The following is a 24,247-nucleotide window of genomic DNA, read 5'->3' as shown; positions in this document are numbered from 1 at the left end:
TTTTTTCAGTCACCTCAAATCCAAATAAAACAATTAACTCTGAATCGTCTATTATTAAGTCAGATTTATACAAAATAAGCCGCAAGTTGGGCCATTTTATCTTTAGGTTTAGGCCGACCTCTACCCCTCCCTCTACTCGGTGCTTTCCCACCTCTAAATGGCCGAGGTCTTGTACTAACAGCAGTTTTAGGCTTATCAACAAGTCGCCCAAACTCAGTAGTGCAAAAAATGCAACCTTTCATCTCTGTGACTCCATTGGGCAACTTGCTCTTCTCGGGTTTATATTCAATGTTCATTAATTGGGCCCCACAGTCGCACACTTCCGGCAACACTGTCAGTTTTTGAGCATCATCGAAGAGATTTAAGATGGTGTCACACCTAAAATTAAAGAACAGATGGCGCGGTTATTTGTGTCCAATACATATGGTGTAGTACAAACCGAGTACATCCAAGCTTCCATTTGGGGCCTGAAGACGGGTCAAGGACTAAAACACCAGAATCACACTCAACGCAACTGCAAACACCGTTACTGTTGAAGCTGTAAGGGCAAGATGGGTGTGAACAGGAATTGCAGCCGGTGCCCTTTTTCATGTCTCTGATAAAAAATATTAAGTAAATTGGTCAAAAAATTTGAACTACTTACTTAAAGGGTGGATGGTTGTAGCAGTATGGGCAAAAAACGAAACTTTTCCCTTTGTTACCCATAGTCCAGTATAACAATTCGAAGTCGTCAAGAGGACATTTGAGTTCTTTGAATAGTTTTATGGTTCCGTTTTGGGGTAAACTGTAAGTCTCATCGCACTGTGGGCAATGCAATCTCGGGGGTTTTGCTTGAATATATTTCATATATCTGCGACATTTTCCACATCTACAAACTTAACTTAATGATTTTAACGTATGTATTAAAATTGAGCAGACCTCGAATGTGCCTTTCCTGAGGCACTTAAGGGCGAAAAAGAAACCTCAAATAGTTGATCCATTCCGTCAATATTTTTCACAAAGTATTGAAACTTCAATTTGAAAATTTCGACAGTGTGTCTAAGAACTGCATGAAAATTAGCTTTACCTAAAGCAATGAGATTCAATTGTTCCTCAACAGCTGACCGCATGGTCGGCAAAACTAATTCAGCGTCGATCTACAATAATTTTTGACAATTAAAGTGTTAATTAAATACGAAAAAAATACTTTTTGGTATCCGTGTACCAAGACGATTCCTAAAGTTGTCGGTTTTAATTTTCGTCCCGACGTCACAGTTACGTAATTTCTTTGACAAATATTGTTAATATGGACCGGAATGGAGGCATCAGTGCCAATTCCGTGCGTTTCCATCAACGTAATCAATTCAGCTTCGGTCAAATAATCCGGAGGTGAAGTCTGATGTTCCGTCAATCGCATATCTTTGATTGGTACCGACTCATTTTCGGACAAATTCGGAACTATTTCGTTCTTATCCAACGCTTGCCACGTCATCACTGTTGTGTAGCCCGGATCGAGGAGCGTTTTCCCAGTCACAGTGAAAATCTCCTCATTTATATCAACAGTTGCTGTGGTACTCAAATATTTACAATCCCGAGCCAGAGTACCGATAAAATGTCGTGTAATATAATCGTATAATTTCCACGAATCGGAATCGAGTTCGTTCCGTGTTGCTAACTTCATGGGGGTGATCGGAGGGTGGTCCCCGGCATCGTGGCCTTGTTTAGGTCTATTAACTCCACGTGACAAGATTTCGCGGACTTCGTCCCCCCATTCTGTACTGTTTTGTTGCTGTCGAAGCACGCCACTGAAATTCTTTATAAGATAATTGCTAGTAGAAAAAATTGTGTATTTACACCAAATCGAAATTTTCAGGGTAGCGAGTTGTTTCGGTCCGGGGATAACTTATATACCCTTGAGTGTATAATTTTTCAGCGAGTTGCATGGCATGGTGGGGGCCCATGCCCAGACCAGAGCTCGCAACGCGCATCAATTCAACGGTGTTTAAAGCCACAGGACGACTTTTTGCTTTTTCTTTAGACGATACGTTAATAACCCTTGATAAAAAATCAATTAAAATTGCACAAGTGATGGATAATCAGACTTACTTAGCTTGTTTCTGGTCCTTGATTTGTTGTAAAAACATATTTGCGACTTCTTTATCAAAACAACGGACTCGTTTCCAATCCAAATTAACATCATTGCCGTCTTTTGTCACAATGGTGGCTTTGATGACCCAGTAAGTTTCAGGTTTGAATGTCTGGATTTGGTCGTGTCTTTGAACACAAAACCCCAAAGTGGGAGTCTGACAAGGGCCGTAAGAAATTAAAGACGAGTCTAAATCGCCATAACGGCCTTGAAAAAATTTGGTTTGGAAGCGAGTGAAAGCGCAACCGATTCGTAAATCTAGCTCTTGGCGAGCATCAACGCTCCTAGCTTCATTCTCATTAGGGTGGGCTACAATTCAAACAATGGTAGAAAAAATTTCATATAATAATTCTTTTTACCTAAATTGTTGAAAGCCGCCTTGATATCTTTATCAGTTATCGCGGAAAAGCGCGCTCGGTAAGTCACCTTATCCGAGTAAACGTCCCCATTCATGCTTCTCGCTACACAATTCATAACTTCAAAACAAATATTTTCGCCCTCTTTATCGCAATCAAGCCACAAAACCAAATTATCGCATCCTTTAGCCTCATGACCCAAAAAGTAAGGCATTTTAAATTTCGGGGTGGCTTCTTTTTTCTCTATAGGGCATGAAAAGAGCTCAACTGGATCAACCCTGTCCCAATTATTGTACTTGCTTATAAAATCGACTCCCATGACGTGACCGCAAACTGACGTCATTTTGAACCTTGCTGGGGTTCCTTGAAACGTCCCGTTCCATTCGTGAACCGAACAGATGCCGTTTGAACCTAAAATTAAGGGAGTTGTTTTAGAATTTATGATTATAAGGGGGGCGACTAACCTTTACGACTTGAGTTAGAGCCGTTGCTCAATATGCTAGCGAGGGAAGCTGCCAATGAAGGCTTTTCAGCCACCATTAAAACAGTTTTCATTGTGGTAGACTAATATTTAAAGTAAATATACCACTTGATTCAACATAACCTACAAAAAGTAACAAGTTGTCAAATGTCGAAAAGTTAGGTTACGAAATATTTTATTCCCCTTTTTAGTTATTCACGATATTTAAAACAACAGTTTCTAAAAAAAGATATTAATTATTGCAAGACTATGAGGAAAAATGAAACTTTTATATTCATAATTTTAAATTAGAAAAGTACTGCATTGGGAATTTTGTTTTCAAAGGGTTGTCAGCGTGTCAGAAAAGTCCCCAATGTGTTGTAATTACATGTTGTAACGAAATGGTTGCGTGTATGCGAAATTGCGATTTTCACTAAGTAAATTTTCCTGTAAATAGTCACTGATTTCATTCCCGTTTACCGTTTTGAATATAAGTGTTTTAAAATGTTTCGTTTTGCAGTTTACGTAGTTATTTTTATGTTGTCTTTCGGCTCGGAATTTCTGAATGATTTGCAGTCAGTATTCGGCGATAAGCATTGCATAGACGGTAAATATAATCGTGTTTTTTGTTTATAATTACTCAGTGTGATACATTCCAGCATCTCTGATTTCAATTCCTTCAAAAAGAGATAGTTTCATCATGTTGGGTAAGTCTAACCACTTATTTTTCCATTCTTTTATTTGTAACGGCTTTTTAGAATCAGACAAAGCATTAGGAGAGCCGCAAAATGAGTCTATAATGGTTACAAAAAATCTTCAAAAAAGTATTGTGGCAACAATTCATGAGTTAGCTCAATTCAACGAAATTGAATGTTCTTATACGTTAAAGTCTGAAGAGGTTAGGGTTTTCGTCACTTTTATAAACTGTTAATATTGATAAGCAATACTTTAGGGCCCACCTCATGCAAAAGTTTTTAAAGTCTCTTTAGTTTTGGGCGATGAAACTTACGAAGGTTCAGGTTCTAGTTTGAAAAAAGCTCAACAAGAAGCAGCAGCTTTAGCTTTTCAAGAGACATTTTACGAGCATCCTCCGGAGAAAATTAAAACACAGCAGGAGAAATCTTTGACTCCAACAGTTGCACTAAACAATGTTGCAACCAAACTTGGAATTGCCGTTTCATATTTTTTGCTGAATGGCAAAGAGGAACAAGTACGATTCATTTTCAGTTTCTGTTACTTTTACATTTTATTTTCAACAGACGATTGATAGTTACGGTGCTGTTGATGAGAGTTACGGAAAATCTAAAAGTTTTTCTCCAAAATGGAACAGTACTTTTGATCCTTTGAGAGTTGCCGTTGAAGAGGCTCAGATTTCGGGGCCATTTGCAGTGAGAGTAAAAGTAGGAGATTCAGTCTTTGAAGGATTTGGACAAACAATTCAAGCAGCACGTCATGATGCAGCATTAAAAGCACTTAAAGACATGGAAAGACAAGCATTATTCAAAGACCACGTGTGTTCTCGTGAAGGTAAAGTGTATTTTGGGTTGCATATGTTACTCCGCGGGTATTTGATCTTTTCAATTTGATAATTTTTTCTCAGATTCGGTGGAAGAATGTAAAAAATTAAAAGACAGTGTTAAATCGCCCATTGCGCGTGTTCACGAAGCGGCACAAATTAGTAACTTGCCTGTCGAATTTAATGTCATCAGTGAATCGGGAAAATCGCATAAAAAACGTTTCATTACTGAATGCAAGTTAGGTGATTTTGTAACTGAAGGYGAGGGTAGATCTAAAAAAGAGTCAAAACGTGAAGCAGCTGAGAGAATGTTGGAGTTTTTACCACAGCTGCAAGACAATTTCAACGAGAAAGGTATCATCAATGGTCTAAAAAACAAGAAAAAGAAGAATAAGAAGAAAAATAAAGTAAAGAAGGAAAATGTGGTTACTTTGATGAACAGTATTGATAGTGTCGTGTCTTCTTTTTGGCAGACTGATGACTCATTAAGTGAAAATTCAAACATTCCCAAACAATTTAAAACTAAAGCATCGTCCTCAAAGTCGACTTATACCTCGCCGAAAAATAAGATTCTGGAAATAGGCAATAAGCTTAATATTGATATTGGGTTTATTGATCTTGGAAAACAGGAAAATCATTATTACTCATTGGTATCTTTAGGACTACATCCTCCACATGTAAGTTTCAATCTCATTTGAGTTTTCTTACTAAGAATTTTATATTAGGTGTGTTTGGGTAAAGCCACTGTTCAGAAACAAGCACACGAAGATGCAGCTTTACATGGCTTACAACTTTTACGAAAAACTGGGATTTTAGACAAAACTGTTTTTTCTAAAGAAAGGTAAATAATTTTCTTACATAACTCAAGTTTTTGAATGTTTTTTTTTCAGTAAACACTTTGAAGAGGATTTTGAGGTGGAGAATGAAGAAACCTTCAGAGTTTTTGATGATTTTGAGGAGAAATAAAGATAGAGAGAGTTAGATAAGAATTACTCAGTTTCAAACGGAATGTTATTGTTAAGTTCCTTTTTTGAATGTTTTGTTTCATTTTTTTTTACTGTTTCCAATAAACGTTTTTTTTGATATTATGCGGTTTATTTGATACGATTTCCACATTTTTCACCAATTTTGTCTGATTTAACAACAGGAATTTCTTCCCAGATTTTTTATTTTTTAACAAACTTGTAATAAGAGGTAAATAAACATATCATAGCGCCGTCAGGAAGAACGTTTCAGGCACATTTCTTTCAAATAAACACTATCGATCTCGTTACTATTTTAACTTTACACTTTGAAATCTCATAAATCACTAGAAAATACAAATCAATTTATAAAATTAAATGGATCAGTTTTTTAAAGCAGTTGCCCACTTTTTTTAGAGTAGAGCAATTATTATTTTTTGCTTATCTCAAAATTCAACCTACACTGACTAATGCATTACAATTTTTTTAACCTTTGCAATTAGTTTCTCATCCATTAAACTTTACTTGTTGATTTACTTTTTGTATATTGTTCGAAACAAAAGTATGTTTTTTAAGACTCCTCGCAACGGTCTAGTCATCACAAATTTAATGAATATTTTTAGTGAAAGTGGTCTTGGATTACTTCTCGTTCACATGTCTATCCACCTATCCCATGTTTCACTAAAACCAATCCTTCTATACGCATCTATGCAGTTGTGACGTTAAATGTGATGTCGTTTGAGAGCGACGTCGAGACGTCCATTGCGACGTCGACGCCACTAAGAGACGATCGAGACACCGGAAGATCAAGCTTCTAATCATAAATCTCGTGGTTTATGGTTTTGGAAACTATCGGTTTTATTTCAGAAGTAATAGTTCGGGTTTATACATCGTCTCTAATGTTTGTTTAATTTGTGTTATATTGTTACTACCGCTGTTCGGACACTTTGTTAGATATTACACAAAAACAGACGTTAATGATAATAATTCTTTGAGTTAAATTTGAGAGTAAACTAAACCAGGTCTAGCTTCAAAAAGAATTCTTGGATAAATGTTTATTCTTGTGTTTATTTAAACATCAAGGGATTACTAATGACGTTGCTAGTCAAAACTTTAAAACATGAGAGCACTTTTATTGGTAAGTAGTTTAGGATAAAGTTTAAGAATTGCTGGAACAAAAAATTTAATGGTTGTGATTTCTGCTTCTATTTTTTTTAAAATTATACCTACTTGTCTTTCGTAAATAATAACTTTGAATGTGACATTTTTTGTGTTTACTTTCAAGTATTGTTTTCTTAATTATTTAATTGCCTTATTACATGTAATAATTTACAAATGATTGCACAAAATCTTTATCAGTACGAATGAATCAATTAATATTTTACGTGTGGTAGAATGCATTCTTGAAAATTACATCTTTTGGGCTTTTGGAGAACAAATTAAAGAAGTGCAGAGTTTTTGTTAAAAAAATATTAAAAACACCCCAAGAAATAAACGTTTTACTCTCATATATTAACAACAAAAAAATTAAACTATCATAAAAATAAGAATAATATTCGCTTTTGAACTTGTCTAAAATATCGTTTTTTTTTTCATGTTAATGTGAAGTTGCTGTATTATCAAGAGGACAGACCAGTTTTATAATTGGATTAATATGTTTTAATTTTTTTGTAACAATTATGCACAAATTTATGTATTAAATTGGTACTTTAGCAAATTTTAGAACAGCATGGGACTGAAAATAAAGACAGGGTAATGGAAGGTAAAAAATTAACAAGTTGAATTTGATAGCAAAGCTAATTAACTTTTAATTTTGGATGTTTCATTTTAATAATGTTTAATAAATTTTTTTTTTTTAATTTGATGGTGATGATTACAGTCTTTTTTGTCTCTCGTAGTTTTCCGTCTAAAGTAAAGTCGTTATAATGAGATCTGCACATTCTTTTAATTATTTTTTTATTTTTATAAAGGCAAGTGTCATATTTGTTATGCAATGGGGAAGTAAATTAATTATGTAATTTCAAAATCTTGAAAGCATTTTTAAGATACATAGAAAATTGTCCCGAAATGTGAATTTAGAATATTTCAAAATTTTCAGGTATAAGCGGGGTTATAAGCTTTTTAAACGATTTTACGATAAAATTTTATTATAAAATTTTCCAAAACATAAAATTTTAGAAAATGTGAGTGGTTACGCAAATGGGACCCTAAAGAAAATAATAAATTTCGAGAAACACGTGAAAAAAGTTTCAGAGTTATGCTGGCAGACAGACCAGTGATGCAAAGAAAAAGTTTAAGTCTTATTAGAAATATTAAAAAAACTAATTGACTATGGTATTTTATTAAAAATAATAGATACTAGATTTAATAATTATAGACATAGGAACTTAAAAAAAATTAAAAGTCAATTAAAATCTAAAAACGTGTGATTTTACTAATTTTAAATATTGCTGGGATTTTATAAATTACTCCTATAATATTATAAAGGGGGATTTTAAGGTATGTGCAAATATTTTAACATGTAATAGTAGAGCTCAAAACCTTTTGAAGTCAAAATAACTCAACTTGCCTTATCCGAATGTTTATAGTTTCTGAGATATAGAGGGTGCAGCCTCCACATTGGCGTCGGAAAAAATGTCAAAAAAATGCAATATAAACGAAGTTTGAACTTTTTTACCTTATCCCAAAATTTGCTAGTAGTCGGTAACGTTTGAGTTAATGAAATCGGGTGATATCTTCAACCAAAAATTTAATTCAAAATTTTTACCGTCTTGTGATTTTTTTTTAATGGAGACACTTTGATGTGTGCCTATTTTTGCAAATTTTAACTCATTTTTTTTAAACAATGTAATAGATTTTGAAAATCTTCAGATATCATATTTGTTTATAATTTGAGTTGTTAAAGTTTGAGGCCGCGCTCCAAACTTAGGTAAATATATTCGACGAACAAATCCCTCTATATCTCAAAAACTATAAACATTCGGATAAGACAAGTTGAGTTATTTTGATTTCTTTTGACTCTACTATCACTTGTTAAATAAAATATTTGCACATACAGTCAAATTCAAAAAAAAAAATGGGCGTCATTGTAACATTTCGACAAAAAAAATATATGTTTCTGTGCAAATGAGCGTACTTAAATTTACAGAAATAAATTACTTAACATCATGATTCATGAAGTTTGGTAATTTATCATCAAATCAATTTTGTTGATAAAATGAAAATTATTTATAATTTACTTATAATTTATTAATTTTTGAAATGAAATTGTCGACCACTTTTTCTTTGAATATGACTGTACCCTAAAATCATCCTGCATACTAGAAATTTTTAATTTGAAGTTCCTATTTCAGAACCTGAAAATAAAGCTTTTCAGACATCTTTACGAAAAAATTGCAAGAGCTTACACAACCTAAAATTTTTATTAGAAAATTTAAAATTTTAAATAAATACTTCAAGATATCTTAAAAACGCAAAAATTGTAAAATTTGTTGTGTAACTTTACGAACTTAAAAGTTTTTCATAATCTTAAGTCCTAAAAACATTCCAAGATTTAATAAATCTCCAAAATAATTTGATTTAAAACCCACAGAAGCATGAAAAGATTGAATCCATTTGGAACTGGTAAAAATTTTCAAAATTTATTTTTGGTAGCCCAGACCAGCAGGAATAGTTTTCCTGCTGCAGCTTTGTTGGGTCCGGGCCCGCTGTTTTTCCGGCAGAGGAAGTCGGCCTTTGGTCCACACCTGGAGACAGCTTGTGAGTGCGCGGCGCGTGTTGGAGTCTCGCAGGAAACCGGTCGGACGGCTCCATCGTCGGTTTCGGGCAGTTCAGTAGTCCTGCGAGCAGTGCGGAGAAAGCAGTGTCGTGTGAGCGAGCTGGTGCCGTAGCGCCGCCGTCAAATCGCGCGCCACCGCACCATGCCTCCGAGTCTCGTGCTGGTGATCGCCGCCACCGCCGCCGTGTACGCCGTCTTCGGGGCCTCCGTGCCGCCGACCGATTCCGCCACTTCCACCCCTTGCGCCATCCTCGAGGACCGCTGCCAGTGCACGCCGGACCTGCAGGAGTTCGTCTGTCGGACGGCCGGCTTCACAGAGGTGCCCCACAACCTGCCCTACTCCATCACCAAACTGTAAGTACACACCTGGGGGACCTCTCCGAATTGCCAGAAGTAAAAGCTGTTATATAAAACTAAGCCATGCTGCAATATTTCTCTTGCAACATCACTGACGGTCTGGATTTTTCGCGGAAAAACGACTCTTTTCGACGAGAAAACTTAAATACGATCGTTGTTTACATTAAATCGAAATTTTATTAAGAAGTTAGACGGACATTAAAAATTTATTGACTTTAAACTCGGTTTAAAATTGGATAACTAATCGACTTACTTAATCATTTCGTTTCCGGCTTCCTACTTTATTTTAAACTTTTATGAAATTATTTTTCGTTTTAAGTATCGATACGGTTATGGTAAGATTCCTACTAGATGGGGGCCCTTGTATGGGATATACCATAAACGTTCATCACATACGCGTTTTTCTTGCCATTAAAAACACTGCAATAGTCCTTTTTTATTTTTATTTTTTAAGCTAATTTTATTCATATTTACGTTAAGATATTTAATTGGAGACAAATTTGGTCTTCTGAAGGATAATCTCGTCTCTTAATGCATTTAAGTGCATGCAATTAATACATTGACCAATATATTATTACGTGCAGTTAATTAATGAGTTGCATATGTCTTTTTAAAAATAATTGACCCTTTGTTGTATTGTGTATATTTGTAATTAGTGTCAAACAATGACCGATTTTTTTAGTTATACAATAAATAATTTGAGAAGAAAGCTAATCTGGGGTTGAAGTACTAGAACTAAAATAGCTTAATGATCTATTTAAAGCCGACTAATGGTGTAATTAAATCTCGTTCCAATATTTTTAATTGATAAGAAGACTAAAAGTATAAAAAAGAAGTCATGAAATTTTTTATCTAATAAGAATTATTCTATATATGTATAAATGTTTCGCAAATTTCTTACGGAAAATATATTTGAGATAGGACTTAGTCCACCCACACCAAATGACTGTTATACGAGTAAATTATCCCACGAAATACCATCGCTTGAAAGTTTTTTAAATTTACTGATATTGAGGTTTATTGTTAATTTGAAACATAATTAATATTTTATATGACGTTTCATCATTACTGGTGTTAATAAATGACAAATTTAGATTTTTTTATGAATTCCTGTTACTACTTGAATACTGATTAATATGATATTTATGGATTTATTTTTTGACGTTATTATTTGCGATTTTTATTTTGGTTTTGGTTTCGTATTGAATCTTTTTATTACACTGATTTTATGTATTACTCCTTTGTAAAATTTACATGTATCATGTAAACTAAACTCTAAAACCAAATACTGTTACAAAAAGTGTTAATTATTACGAGTGAAGAACATTATTTAAGATATAAAATTATTAATTATTCCGTGATTTTTTGAAAAATTTTTTGGCTTGTGTACGTATTTAAAATAGTAGGTATTTTCACTAAGTTTTGGTATACCTATCGTTTTTTTCTTTTTTTAAGTAACTTTCTGTTTTTTATATTACAATTTATATCTTCTATTTTGTTAACAAAAGACATTCAATTAACATCAATCGTCATTCTGATGAACTTTTTAACATAGAAATTCGTCTAAGAAGTTGAAAGCATGGACAAACGTACCGGATGTTATTCTAGCCACTTTTTAAAGTTTTTTTTTTTCATAAAGTAATAAATCTAGAGCAACGTTATGAATAAAATGCCTTTCCAACTTGACAGCATTACATACTTCAGAAAAAGACGCATTTCTTGCCATTACGTGGTAAAATTGAGAGTAAATTGAATTAGTCGTAATTACGCTTCGGGATTCTCAATAATACTGAGCTAATGATAGTGAAAAATTCATTAACTTCAAGATATAGTTTTATAATGTCGAGATTAAATTTGATCGTTAATTAGAAGACTCGTTTCGCTTCTCTTCTCACTCTTACCATAAATAGAATATTCCGAGTTGATAAATTTTGCGAAACATCGGTAACTTAATTTCAACCAGGTTCTTTAATAGCCAATTTTCAGCTACTAGAACCACAAGATTCATAAATATTAATTTATTGCAAGAAGTTTGAAGTATAAATCTGTCGATGATGTACAAAATTTTCCCCATCTTTTCTCGTTTACAGGTCTAGACTGTATCATTGTTATTATGCTGCGAAAACGTCTTAATGACGATTATCATGGCATAACACGCGTCCAACTGGCCATTAAAATTTCTCTCTGGACGAAATAATTCTAATCTGCATACTTGGAGTTAATTGATTGTCTAAAATGGTAATTTTTGTGTCGTTATAATTTCGGTAACGAGCAGTGGCCAAGTTTGTGTAAACCGAACCTATAATTATTTTCGACTGGCTAGAGAATTAATTAAAATCATTAGGTTAGTAGTTTTATTCGCTCGTAAAATCTTTAATGACACTACATTTAAAATCTGATATTATTGTAATTTCATTTTTAATTTCTTGCCACTTGATCACTTATCAGGAAGTGGTGAAAAATGCCCAATGATAAACTTTGTTAAATGAGATAGAATTAACTGCAGGAAATTGCATCTTTCACAGTTTCTTTGTGATGGCCATTTATAATAACCCGAGTTCATTGTCTAGACAAAAATTTATATTAACATTCTACTTAATTTTTGTCCTGAAAAGAATCTACGTCGCCAGTTTTTCACCAGAGATTCTGGCTTGCTGACGCAAATTCACCACATTTATCTCAGTTTAGCAAAAAGGGAATAACTTAGGGATTTGGTACTTTTCGGATGTTTATTTTTAGAATTTTACTGTTTATACTAGCCTATAAATTCATTTTTCTATGTAAAAAATAGTAAAACGCCAAATAGAATTTCTACCAATTAAAAATTCGCCTCAAGCATCAATTTCATCATTCTTCAATTGGAAAATTATTAAAACTGCATTGTAATTAACCTCATTAGTGGCTATAATGCAGATGAAACACGTTGTTGCATCAAATTATTGAAAAAAGTTGGTGTAAAAGTTGACGTCTTTTAATTCATTGACAAGTGATTTTTGCTCGTTAAGTGTTGTGTGCCGAGGATTTATAATTTATGATATATTTTTTAAATACGTTTTCAGAATTTTATCTCCACTAAATGCGAATAAATACTGTTTTCGTTTATTTATTATTTTTAAAGAATTTTTTTTGAAAATGTGTAAGTCATTATCTATTTTGTATTTGATAGCAGAAATTATTTATTTAAAGACCATAAAGTCGCCCACACATTACTAAAGTAAACATTTTATTGCTATTGCTGGTTTCTCTACTTAATTTATTATTTTTAATTTGTTTCTTAGTTTTTTTGGGCTGATTCTTAAGAAATTTTTGGCTACTACTTGTTTTCTCTTTCTCTTCTTTTTGTGGTTAATTTAAAATACTTTGATTTATTAAAAAAATTGTTTGGATTTTGTACGATTTTTTTTATGCGAAGAGAATTCCAACTGTGATAACAAATTTTTGTATTTTACGGATACCCTAAATCCATTTAAATCTTTAGTCTCATTATTCTTGTATATATTAAGTCTTCTGTTGATGTTATTACTCGTTAATAAATAACGAGCGGCTTTTGAAAAAAGTGATCTACATACTACTAGGGTCTTGAACGATTTAAATAATTTACAAATAAAAATTAATTAGGATTGAATTTTCAATTTATTTTTTTACCATCGGTCAAAAACATTGATCAAATCATCATGAAATTCGATCAAAACAAATTAAATATCTTGAACGGGGTCTAGCCACGCTCATAGAATAACTAATTGAAAACAGATATTTTAAGCAGGTTTGTTGCATTATCAGTTATTACGCAACCTTTATAAACAAACGCCTACCACACTAGCTAGTTTTCGTTTCATTTGAAGATGTCGTTTGTTAGATTTTTCTGTCGGCGAGGCCGTATAATAACTTGTGCAATCGACTGGTTCCAGTGATGATAATTGAATTTTTGATGCGTAAAAAATTTGTCGCTCTGGCGAATTTATAGCCTCCATTTAACATGGAATCTCTTGTTTTATTACTTTTTGGGGGTATAGAAAATAATGCGAATTTGCAGATTTATTAGTGAGTGAATCCGACAAGGAGACGAGTCTGCCCCGCTTTTCGCAACTGATTCGTCTCTGTCCAAAGTATGCAATAAGAAGAGTGCATTTGTTGGGGGCGCAATAAATGTAATGCAGTAAATAAAACCGAGTGCCATAAACCAGACAATCTCAGTTTATTGCAGTGCACCGATTCGAGACATACGGGAGGTTGCATATATTCGAGGACAGGCGAATTAGACGTGTTTTCGACTTGGTCAAACATAAATAAAATTGCAGTAAATTCCACAACACTGCATATCTCCAAAAAGTCAAAAATTTACATTATTCTGGGGTTTTTATCTAAACTGCTAAAATACTACAATAACAAGAACAAGATCGAACTTAGGTGTTTCAAGTGTAATATGAATCCAAGTCGAAGTTTTATTACAAATTAAGAACCTCATTTTTGAACTGCCCCGTTGAGATATACAGGGTGTCCCAGCAAGTTGAAAATGACCATTAGTGACCTTTAAATAGTAAAATTAAAAAAAAATTGTATAGGACATTGATAGATACTAATCTAGTGCATCACCTAAATTTATTTTCAACCATACAATATGTCTCAAAAATAAGTTACGATACAAACTTGTGTTTTTTAAATGAAACACCGTATGTTTCTTTGCATTTTTGGATGTAGCCTTTTAAAACAATGTTTTTACGCTAAACTTTTATTAGTCGATTTCGCGTAGTTTTAGAAATAAAACGTTTTTTTTTTGACGAAAACATGTACTTTTTAAATACTTATTACACAAAAACTTAAGACAGCTAGAACAATTTTTTTCTTACTTCTGCAAAGAAGAAAGTGCAGACTTTAAAGCTGTAGCCATTTTTTAGTGTTTTGCATTTGTAAAGATTAATAAATTAAGCAGTTTATTAAAAGTTAAGAAATTCGAAATTTTATTGTAAAAATAAAGAATAATGGATTCAATTTAACACATATCTGATTATTAAGTGATATTTCTTCCATCTCTTGTGCAACTGTGCACTTTTTGGCTACTGAAACAATAGTATTTTTTTAAAAGTTTAACGTTAAATATCTTTTTAGTTATTGATTATAAACACCTAAAAGTAAATAATTTTAGAAAGACAATGTAATTATCTTTTAAATGCAAAAACAATAAATAGGGTGTTCCATTATTTTTTTTAAGTTATTGAATTTTTAACAAACGCCTTCATTTTTTTATCTTTGCAAATGCAACACACTAAAAAAATGTTACCACCTTATAGCTTGTGCCTTCTTCTTTGCTGCAGTAAAAAAATATTTCTAGATGTAGTTTTTATGTAATGAATTTTTAAAAAGTGCATGTATTCGTCAAAAAACCGTTTTATTTTTAAAACTAAGCAAAATCGACCAATAAAAGTTTAGCTTAAAAATACTGTCATAAAAATCTACATCCAAAAACGCTAAGAAATATATGGTTTCATTTAAAAAAACACAAGTTTGTATTGTAACTTATTTTTGAGACACGCTGTATAGTTGAAAATATTTTTAGACGATGGACTACATTAGTATCTATCAATGTCCTACATATATTTTTGTTTTAATTTTACCATATAAAGGTCACTAATGGACCTTTTCAACTCGCTGGGACAGAGCAGAGACAAGAGTAGTTAAAAGTTGCTGAAATTTGGTGTTAAATTTTTTTGGAACTACTGGAAGTAGCATAAGAAAGTATTTAGTTATGAACCTCAGACAGTGTCAAAATGACATTTTTGATTTTATTTGATATTCAACGACTTGATGACTAATTTTTTTATTGGCTTGTGGGGAAAATCGAAGTCAAGGTGGAAAATTTCAATATCGGAATTTTAAACAGCTTCCGGCATTGTTTTGGACATATTGGGAAAAGCCCAGGGTGCCTCTAGAGGCCCAGCCTTGGGCGAGGTATACATAATTCATGTGGTATCAGTCCATCAAACATCGAAGGTTTTAATAAGGGTCGTTTATCGTCGATACTGACCCGCACACCCAGTGCCACAACTGCTGAACAAAGCTGGATTATTCAATTCGGCCGCATCTCAAGAGAACTCCAGATGCTCGAATCGCCACTCGTCCTAATCATGGAAATTGACAGATTTTTATTTTTCGAGGTCACTGGAATAATCCTGTTGCGAAAAAGTCTGGAATTCATGAATTTCGACTCAGATCAACTCTTTTTGATGATTTTGTTCGGAGCAATCGGCGAGCTACTAAATTTAGTGAAAGTAATAACAGTTTTTACTTTCTCGTTCTCGATTAAAGTTTAGCCGGTTTTCGTACAAACAAAAGTATTAGGAAATTTCCCGATTTTACTAGGGTTGGGTGATAGTAAAACGTAAACAATTACGTGATGACAATTTGGATTGTTTTTCCTTGAACATTGCTTTTCGGAGGCAGGTCATGTGTGAGTGTGAGTGGAGAATTTAGGAGTTATGAATGGTCGGAAGAAAGTTAGAAAGGTTGCTTTTCAAGTAATTCAATGGGCCACTACATCAACATATCGACCAATGTAATTAATTCGTTTATTTATTGTTTATTAATTAAATTCTTTTACAGGACTTTTTACAATACAAACAGCTTTTTCGTTTGAATTGAATATTTGTAGTTATCCGGGGAAAGCTGCAGTTTTTTTGGAGTTATAAAAATCTAATTTTTATTTTAATGTCGATGACGTACAAATAATAATTACAATTTTTTACAATAAATAAAATTAAAAAATTAAAATAAAAAAAACATGTCAAACATTTATTCCTATCATTATTGTGCATATTGAAAATGGTTTTTAACGAGTTTTAAAAGCAAAAAATGTTGTTAATTGTTGCAAGTAAATGGTTATCATTATCAACTTTTTTTATTGTAGAGAATGTTAAGGAACGTTGATATGAGAATGTCCTTTACATTGCGAGTAATTATAAACAAATACATACTTCTAGTAAATAACATACATAGTTGGAAAATTTTGGTCTTATCTATGAGGTTTAAGTGTTTTTTCTTTGTATTTTCTTTTTCTTATTTAGAAAACGGTGCGTGTAACGAAATAAATCATTATGTACAAATTAATTTAAATTAAAGATTACAAAATGTCTACACGGTGGACTTTTTGTTTTTTTTTGTATCTCAAATATTTTTCGAGATATTCGTAGCAAATATTGAATTCTTTAAGAAAGCTATAAAATTAATGAATTATCGTAATTAACGTAAGAATTGTTGTAAATGTTGGAAGCTTTGTGACTGGGCCGTTTAAGGTCGGCCATTAATATAATACATAAAACCAATCACTTTAGCTTTTTGGATTCATTCAAAAATTTAACGCAGTAATATGATTGGTCCGTTTGAGGTCGGCCATTATAATAAGCAGAGAAGCCAATCACTTTAAACGACAGATTCATTCAAAAATGTTGCAAAATTGGTTAATTCTAATTTGCATTCATTTCAACTATTATACTTGATAAAACCTTAATAGAACTAGGAATATTAGTGTTTTAGCCGTCCTGTGAGTTTACAAACATAACATAAATAGGCAAGAAGGATAAGGAAGTGAACATTTTTTTTCATGCAAGAAGTGAAACATAACCCTACTTTTTTGAGAGGTACAAAATAGTAGGTATATTTGTAACAAGTTTAAAATATTCTGCACAAGTGGAAAAGTTCGTGTGACAGTTCCAAGATTAAAAGAGTTTCAAACTAGAGGTGCCTTCTTGGTGCCCCCTGCACACTTAGTAGAATCGGGGACTTTTAGTATGTTAACCTTCTAACTAGTCCAAATACAATCCTGAAGTCAAAAAAATCTGTTCGCGACCAACCTCTTCTTGAGCGTTCATTGACAGGACTAACAATTTTCAAACATGATTTATTTTTTATTTTGTGTTGCAGAAGAATTGTGAAATAAGTGGATAAGTTTTAATTATATTTAGAAAGGTTGCTATTTTCAAAATTAGAAAATTTTGCTATTCTAAATATCTCGATGACTTCCTTTAAATCAGAAATCGACCTAATTTAAACCCAGCTGCCACACATCCATATCAAAAATATCGCATACATAAAAATAAAATTCGGGGGACCGGTTGAAACACTTCATAATCTTATCACGCACAACCAATAAAATTTAATCAATTTTGGTCCAAATATCTAAACCTGTCGTTAAATAATAAAAATCCGTATTTATTTGTAGTCTTTTATTAGTTCCGCTAAAATGACCGATTAAGTGACCATGTAATTTGCTTTTTATTGCGGTAAAAGCTAAATCAAATTTGATTCACACAAAGCGTAGCTTGAAACAACACTGTAGGTTTGCAGGTAACAAGAAATCTTACTTGGGAGCTTTTAACCAATAATGGGGGTATCGATAAAGCTTATTACTTCTCATCAAAAATGCATTACCTATGCTTGGTTAAATACTTTGCTCATTACTTAATTATAAATCGAAAGAAATAAAAAATGTAGTTTACAGACGTTGAGTGGCTGTGGATGTTTCATCAGGCCGTAAATTCTCAATATCTATCATCTCGCACGTAATAATTTGCAATAAAATTCGTAATAAGTGAATTTGTTTGTGGAAGTATTCTTGGAGCATTGCTCGCCAGAACGAAACTGAAAATGTAAACAAAGGCAGTGAATAGAAATGCAAAAAGTGGTCTGGCCCGATTTGTAATGACCATAGTGGGTTTCTATTTACTGCAAGAGACTTCTTAAGTTGCAAGAGATTATTGACCACAATGGGAGTCTTCGGTATTGTAAACATTTCAATAGCAGTAATAGTAGCCGTCCCTGTTCGCTCTGCTGGTTTCATTCGATTTTTGCAATTTTATTTATTCCGGCGAATCTTTGTGCTTTTAGCAGTTTATTCAAAAGAGCCTTTTGTGCACACACACAATATCAATTTAACGCTCCTGAATGTTCAGTCAACGCCTAATTTCAGACCGAGATAATCCCACCATTTCGACTATGTATTTGTCACTCAAGACCCCAACTTCTGTATAGAATTATGTCTCGTTGCAGATAATACAAGTCGTTTTTGCGCTTAATTGAAAGCCCTGGACGCGTTTCAACCAACTGTTGCGTAAGCTCGATGACTTTTTAACTTTTTACTCGCACTTTTATTAATGTAAACATCGTTTTCGATAAGCCTCTGTCAGGATGATTAATTTATCGACAAAATTCTGATATTTGTATTGATTAAACGTCCCGAGTCATAGTAATTAATGATATTTTCGGTCATCTTTATGGACGCCTTAATGATCTTCGCAATTTGTTTGCATTTTTTACTGATTTACGACAATACCACTCCCACGTCTATTCAATGGGCTTTAAATCGGGTGGGGTTGATGCCTTCATAAATGTCACGCTTTTAATTTTCGCACGTCAGCTCATATTTTAACCAAATGAGGCCACAATACTGTTAATCTAACAAATTTTTATTTTAAAACCGAACGAGTCTCGATTGAAAAATTAATTGAATAGACCTGACAGTATCATAAATTCTCGATGATTTACATTATTTTATGCAAAAAACAAGCTACATTACGAAGATTTGAACAAATTAAAAGATAAGTATCTTCTTAATTTTTTTAATATTCATAACTACAAAAAACCAATTTGTAAAATTATATCTTTCAGACATCATTTGAACAGTAATAAATCTGAATATTGATAGTTTTATAATGAGAAAGTCGTTTTTGAATTTTTTATGCTGAGGAAATTCGGCTACAAATTAGGGTTATTGGATATTTATGGATTACTGAGAGAAAATGGGAAGCAATCAATCACCACAGTAGCCACAAAATAAAACTTGAATTAACTCTAATCTTATCTCTTGTTATCGGTTTGTGTCACGTAGGCAACCAACATTGCAGAAAAATTTAACATTTGTGTTTTTGTTGGTTTTTGTCAAGTTAACTTCTCATTCCTAATTAATTATTATTAAGTGGAAGATAATTAGAGACAGTTTGACAACATCCTCGAAACAACTTTGTGTCTTTTACTTGATTAATTATGTTTGGATTAGAAGTAATGGGAACAAGCCATTAAAGTTTAAAATTGCTGCTGTAAACTGATTTTATTTGATGAATTAGTTTGGGTTAAAGAAAGTCATTTCGTGTTTCAAAATTTTTGTATTTTATTTCATACACTGTACTTTTGTTTCAAATCCAGTTATTTTTCTTGTTAATGAAGACATAAATCTATAACAATCCGTGATGTAAAGCAGCATTATGAAAATAATCTCTTTGAGACGAGAAACGGCCTGTTAATGTGACAATAAGTCAAGTTTGACGAGCGTTTCTGCAAGCAGGATTAGAGTTGTAATTGCGTAACAAATACTTAATGTTAACTGTCAATTAATTTTAATCCTTATAGATGTGCCACTTAATTAAGCAAAACGTTGCAGTAATTTCATTGTTTTTGTTTCCTTATTAAGAGGCCTAATTTTCGAATGTCTGAGTCGAATGACGGCGACCAACATGGGTATAATCGCCGAATTATTGTAAATATTTGGGTAATAGTGGCCGGTGTTGTGTGTAAAAAGTCGCCGGCCCACCAATTTCACGATGACCTAGATGGAGACCGTCGAAGGCCGCTGGCCTTCTCTCACATCACACCGCAGAATTCGTACTAGTCGAGGTGTTCACGTAAATTAGAACAATGTCGCATTACAATGGACTTTTTTCGATAAGATCGTCCTTTTTGAAGTCCTGAATGGACTTATGCGACCCGAGTATTAAAACTGAAGCGTTGGAGGAATTTTAATTCGGGCTGATCTATTTATATAGACATAAATCATTTTTATCCTTTATTACAAACTTATACGTTGGTTCGATTGAGATTACTTAAAATAACCGTTGTAAATCATCGCCAACTAATCACAAATTTTTGGTTCACTTGTAACTGCATCCACGGATTTACATGTTAATTGTTTAATTAAGCACAAATTTTAATTAAATTAACCAAACTCATTTAAACTTTCTCATTTTTTGACTTGTTTTTGCCAAATTAGCCGAAGATTTGATACTAATTAGTAGTCGTTTCGTCTAAATTATGAAACTCGAATTTGTTATTATATCTAAAGATGTCAGTCTAAATACCGACTTTATTTTTATTTTGTTATTACTAGGACATAAATCCCCATTGCTGATACGTAGAAATACATTTATTCATTTTAAACTAGATGCAGTTTGTGCCAAATTTATATATTAAATGCCAGGGCAGAGTTGAAAAATGAGGTCGTTCTATTGTACTCTGGAAGAATAAGAAATATTTATGGGTCAGTAATTGCAGGTAACGACCCCAAAGCTCACTTTATGATTTTTTTCAAACATGCCTCAACGAGGGCGACATAAATTGCTGATTTTTTTTATTGTAATTACAAAAATGATGTTATTTTACCTATCTTTTGGCGGATTTTATGCCGTCTCATAATAATAAACACGAATTTTATTTTTTAAATCTGAGAATATCGCCGTCTTTCTTAACATTTACATCAAAAGTATTTTAAGGAAAATGACGAAGCTGATCCCGTCATAAATTTTATATTGGAAAGAAATATTTGACACTTATGGCGTGTAAATTAAGTATCAAACATACACAAAGTTGCCACATTTTTGTCTCAAATAATCCCGTCATAATTAATGTCTCCACAGACTTTTATAGATTTTTTTTCTCCCAAAAAATACTAAAAGAGTGTCAAGCGACACGATTGTGAAATTTGTTTTAATTTTTGAATATAAACTTGTTTCAAAAATGAACTATTATTATGCAGAAGTTCAAAATTTTTCTTTCACAAAAAAAAAACAAAATTGAAATGGTCGGTTTATAGATACAGGGTGTCAGTGAGTTGAAAAAGTCCATTAGTGACCTTTAAATGGTAAAATTAAAAAAATATATATAGGACATTGATAGATAATAATCTAGTCCATCGCCTAAAATTATTTTCAACTATACAGCGTGTCTCAAAAATAAGTTATAATACAAACTTGTGTTTTTTTTTAATTGAACGCCATATGTTTCTTAGTGTTTTTGGATGTAGATTTTTATGACAATATTTTTAAGCTAAACTTTTATTGGTCGATTTTGCTTTGTTTTAAAAATAAGACGGTTTTTTTTTGACGAAAACATCCACTTTGTTACACAAAAACTAAGACATCTAGAAATATATTTTTTTACTACCGCAAAGAAGAAGGTTGTAAATTTTTTTTAGTGTGTTGAATTTGCAAAGATAAAAAATTAAAAATATAAAAAATTTAAATGGAACACCCTATTTATTGTTTTTGCATTTAAAAAATTATTAAATTGTCTTTATAAAATTATTTACTTTTTAGGTGTTTATAATCAATAACTAAAAAGATAGTTAACGTTAAACATTAAAAAAAATAATTACTATCGTTCCAGTAGCCAAAAAGTGCACAGTTGCACAAGATATGGAAAAAATATCACTTAATAATCACATTTATGTTAAACTGAATCCATTATTTCTTATTTTTACAACGAAATAATTCGAATTTCAGTATTTATAGCGACGTTTACAATCTCTGGATCTCTTATCAACGGATAAGTGATCCGTGGTGGAATTACTATGGTTGTCATAGTATCCACAATGCTCAGATATTGATAGGCATTGTTGCTACAATTATTATTGAATGTTAAATATCTTTTCATTTATCAATTTTAGACACTAAAAGTTTATTTTTTAGGATAGACATTTTATCAATCTATTAGATGCAAAAATAAAATATTTAAATTTTTGAAGTTATTTAACTTTTAACAAACTTCTTCATTTTTTAATCTTTACAAATGCAAAACACTAAAAAATTGCTACAGCTTTAATTTCTGTACTTTCTTCTTTGCAGAAGTAAGAAAAAATTTGTTCTAGCTGTCTTAGTTTTTTTGTAATAAATTTTTAAAAAGTGCGTGTTTTCGTCAAATAAAAGCGTGTTATTTCTAAAACTAAGCAATCTACTAATAAAAGTTTTGTGTAAAAACATTGTTTTAAAAGGCTACATCCAAAAATGCCATGAAACTTACGGTGTTTGATTTAAAAAAAAAACACAAGTTTGTATCGTAACCTATTTTTGGGACATGCTGTATGGTTAAAAATAATTTATATGATGCACTGGATTAGTCTCTATCAATGTCCTATACATTTCTTTAAATTTTACCATTTAAAGGTCACTAATAGACTTTCAATTCGCTGGGACACCTTGTATATAAACTTTTATAGATTTTATATTTATTTTTCTCATTGTTCTCTTTACTACAATCTTGCAATAATTTCTATAAATCTAGGATATTTTCTATTATTTAATCTGAACACTGATATGAGTTGTTAATTTTTCTAATCCAAAATTTAGTACCACCAACAGAGAAAAACATAAGGAAAAGCGGAAAGTAATAAAACTTCTAAAAAATACCAAAAGAACCAAAAAGGAGTTTCAAATGTAAACTATTATTTAAAATGTTTTTTAAATGATAAAATAGCGATGCAATGGTAAACAATAATGTGGTTTAGCCTCTCATCGCCGGATTAAGCCTTTGTAAGTTTTTGTTTATGCACTCAACCTGTATCAACAAAAAGTTTCTCATCGTTTTTCTTTTAATAAATGATGTTAATCCCCCGGCACAAGTTTTCCTTTACTCTTTCTGGATCCTTTGTTCCTCCTTATCGTCGATGTTTTCATTCTGTTGGCGAACGTACACTCGAACGCCTCATCTGAATGGGGATCACAGTCGACCACTTCGTCATCCAGTACGCTGACACACTTTCAACACCCTTCGCCACCCCCAACATTGATTCCTATCAATCATTGTCTCTTTGTTCCACGGAAAATAAACAGTTCGGAGGCGGCGAAAACCTCAAGATGTCCACGAGACGTCGCTCTGATTTCAATGTTAATATTTCGCGTGGGTGCTTAACAATATACGGGAAACGAGTATTTTGGATCGAAGACGTGACGTTTGGTTACTTGCCGAGACGATGATGAACCTCCCACGTGGTCTTATCGTTTCCATTATAAATAGCTCGAGGGAAATAGGACAAAATGTCGTCTAGCGGCTGAATTAATTATCAACTGATATAGCAGTGCAGCCAGATAATCAACATATTTGCATATGCATATTTGACGGGTGTTTGCATATACATCCACCAAAAATTAACCCCACTATTAGCGACGTTCTGGAAGACGACGCGAATCATTAGCATCCCCGTAGCTGCATACATTACTTCTCCAAGCACATTTTATCTTTTACAATTATTACTATTACAATTAAAAAAAAATTACTTACGCGATTTTGAGTGCCGACCAGTGTAAAAAATATGACGTGAGCGCCATAAAAGGGCCGAACCACTGGCATAATCTGTCTTGTTTCGTTTGTCTTGCGGTCATAAAACTGTAATATTTTTTATGGCCACAACAAAGAAGTTTGTACACTCTAATGTTATTTACACTTTTGGGCAATGCCCTGCGATTTAATGTCAGTTGGGAAAGTTTTGGCGAGCAAAGTACTGTCTTCGCGAAAACATCGTTTTGTCACTTTTGGGAGTCGATAAAATCGAGGTCAATTTGTTATATGAAGACAACAAAACGCATTAATCAAACTCGCCACTTTGTGTCTAGTGCACGATAAGACCGTCGAGGAATTAATCTCAAGTTTGCAACAAGGAA

General features: G+C 32.5%; 3 protein-coding genes across 7 annotated transcripts in view; 2 read left to right on the top strand and 1 right to left on the bottom strand.

Moving 5' to 3' along the window:
* Nucleotides 1-33: 33 nt before the first annotated feature.
* On the bottom strand, nt 34-24,225 carry LOC123005436 (DNA topoisomerase 3-beta-1). Its single transcript, XM_044399188.1, has 10 exons — nt 23,868-24,225; nt 2,946-3,085; nt 2,485-2,892; nt 2,086-2,434; nt 1,834-2,034; nt 1,187-1,784; nt 919-1,136; nt 644-868; nt 440-595; nt 34-378 (listed from the first exon to the last, which is right to left on the bottom strand). Exons 2-10 carry the CDS (start codon nt 3,034-3,036, stop codon nt 66-68), a joined length of 2,559 nt encoding a protein of 852 aa, XP_044255123.1. The 5' UTR covers nt 3,037-3,085; nt 23,868-24,225; the 3' UTR covers nt 34-65.
* LOC123005437 (double-stranded RNA-binding protein Staufen homolog) lies at nt 3,126-5,542 on the top strand. Of its 3 annotated transcripts, none has more exons than XM_044399191.1 (9): nt 3,126-3,378; nt 3,462-3,548; nt 3,601-3,648; nt 3,700-3,839; nt 3,894-4,151; nt 4,201-4,468; nt 4,542-5,134; nt 5,183-5,298; nt 5,348-5,542. In XM_044399191.1, the coding sequence occupies exons 2-9, from the start codon at nt 3,479-3,481 to the stop codon at nt 5,421-5,423; spliced, it is 1,569 nt and encodes a 522-aa protein (XP_044255126.1). In that variant the 5' UTR covers nt 3,126-3,378; nt 3,462-3,478; the 3' UTR covers nt 5,424-5,542. The 3 variants fall into 3 exon arrangements, with proteins under 3 accessions (XP_044255126.1, XP_044255127.1, XP_044255124.1); XM_044399192.1 differs by having other exon boundaries at nt 3,126-3,548; nt 4,542-4,864; nt 4,931-5,134; XM_044399189.1 differs by having other exon boundaries at nt 3,126-3,548.
* The window catches only part of LOC123005433 (lutropin-choriogonadotropic hormone receptor), a 76,612-nt gene continuing 61,608 nt past the window's right edge, over nt 9,244-24,247 (top strand). For 2 of the 3 annotated variants that reach the window (XM_044399182.1, XM_044399179.1), the window contains exon 1: nt 9,245-9,551. In XM_044399182.1, coding sequence (XP_044255117.1) covers nt 9,340-9,551 — 212 coding nt within the window. In that variant the 5' untranslated portion in view covers nt 9,245-9,339. Of the gene's footprint in view, nt 9,552-24,247 lie in introns of all 3 variants that reach the window. The other variant, XM_044399180.1, reaches the window with a different exon arrangement.

Source organism: Tribolium madens, unplaced genomic scaffold (assembly GCF_015345945.1).
Source record: "Tribolium madens isolate multiple individuals breed KSU strain unplaced genomic scaffold, Tmad_KSU_1.1 Scaffold_20;HRSCAF=117;Tcas5.2_LG4, whole genome shotgun sequence".
Classification (NCBI taxonomy): Eukaryota; Metazoa; Arthropoda; class Insecta; order Coleoptera; family Tenebrionidae; genus Tribolium; species Tribolium madens.
Note: the sequence above shows the minus strand (reverse complement) of the source record. Positions and strands in the feature narration are given on the sequence as shown.

Bases quoted from the DNA above. Each gene is read 5' to 3' on its own strand.
- LOC123005436 (XM_044399188.1), bottom strand. From the start codon at position 3,036: ATGAAAACTGTTTTAATGGTGGCTGAAAAGCCTTCATTGGCAGCTTCC. The intron at 2,035-2,085 runs GTAAGTCTGATT...TTTTTTATCAAG, and splicing joins AAGGACCAGAAACAAGCTAA to GGTTATTAACGTATCGTCTA. The intron at 1,785-1,833 runs GTAAATACACAA...AAAGAATTTCAG, and splicing joins CCTGAAAATTTCGATTTGGT to TGGCGTGCTTCGACAGCAAC.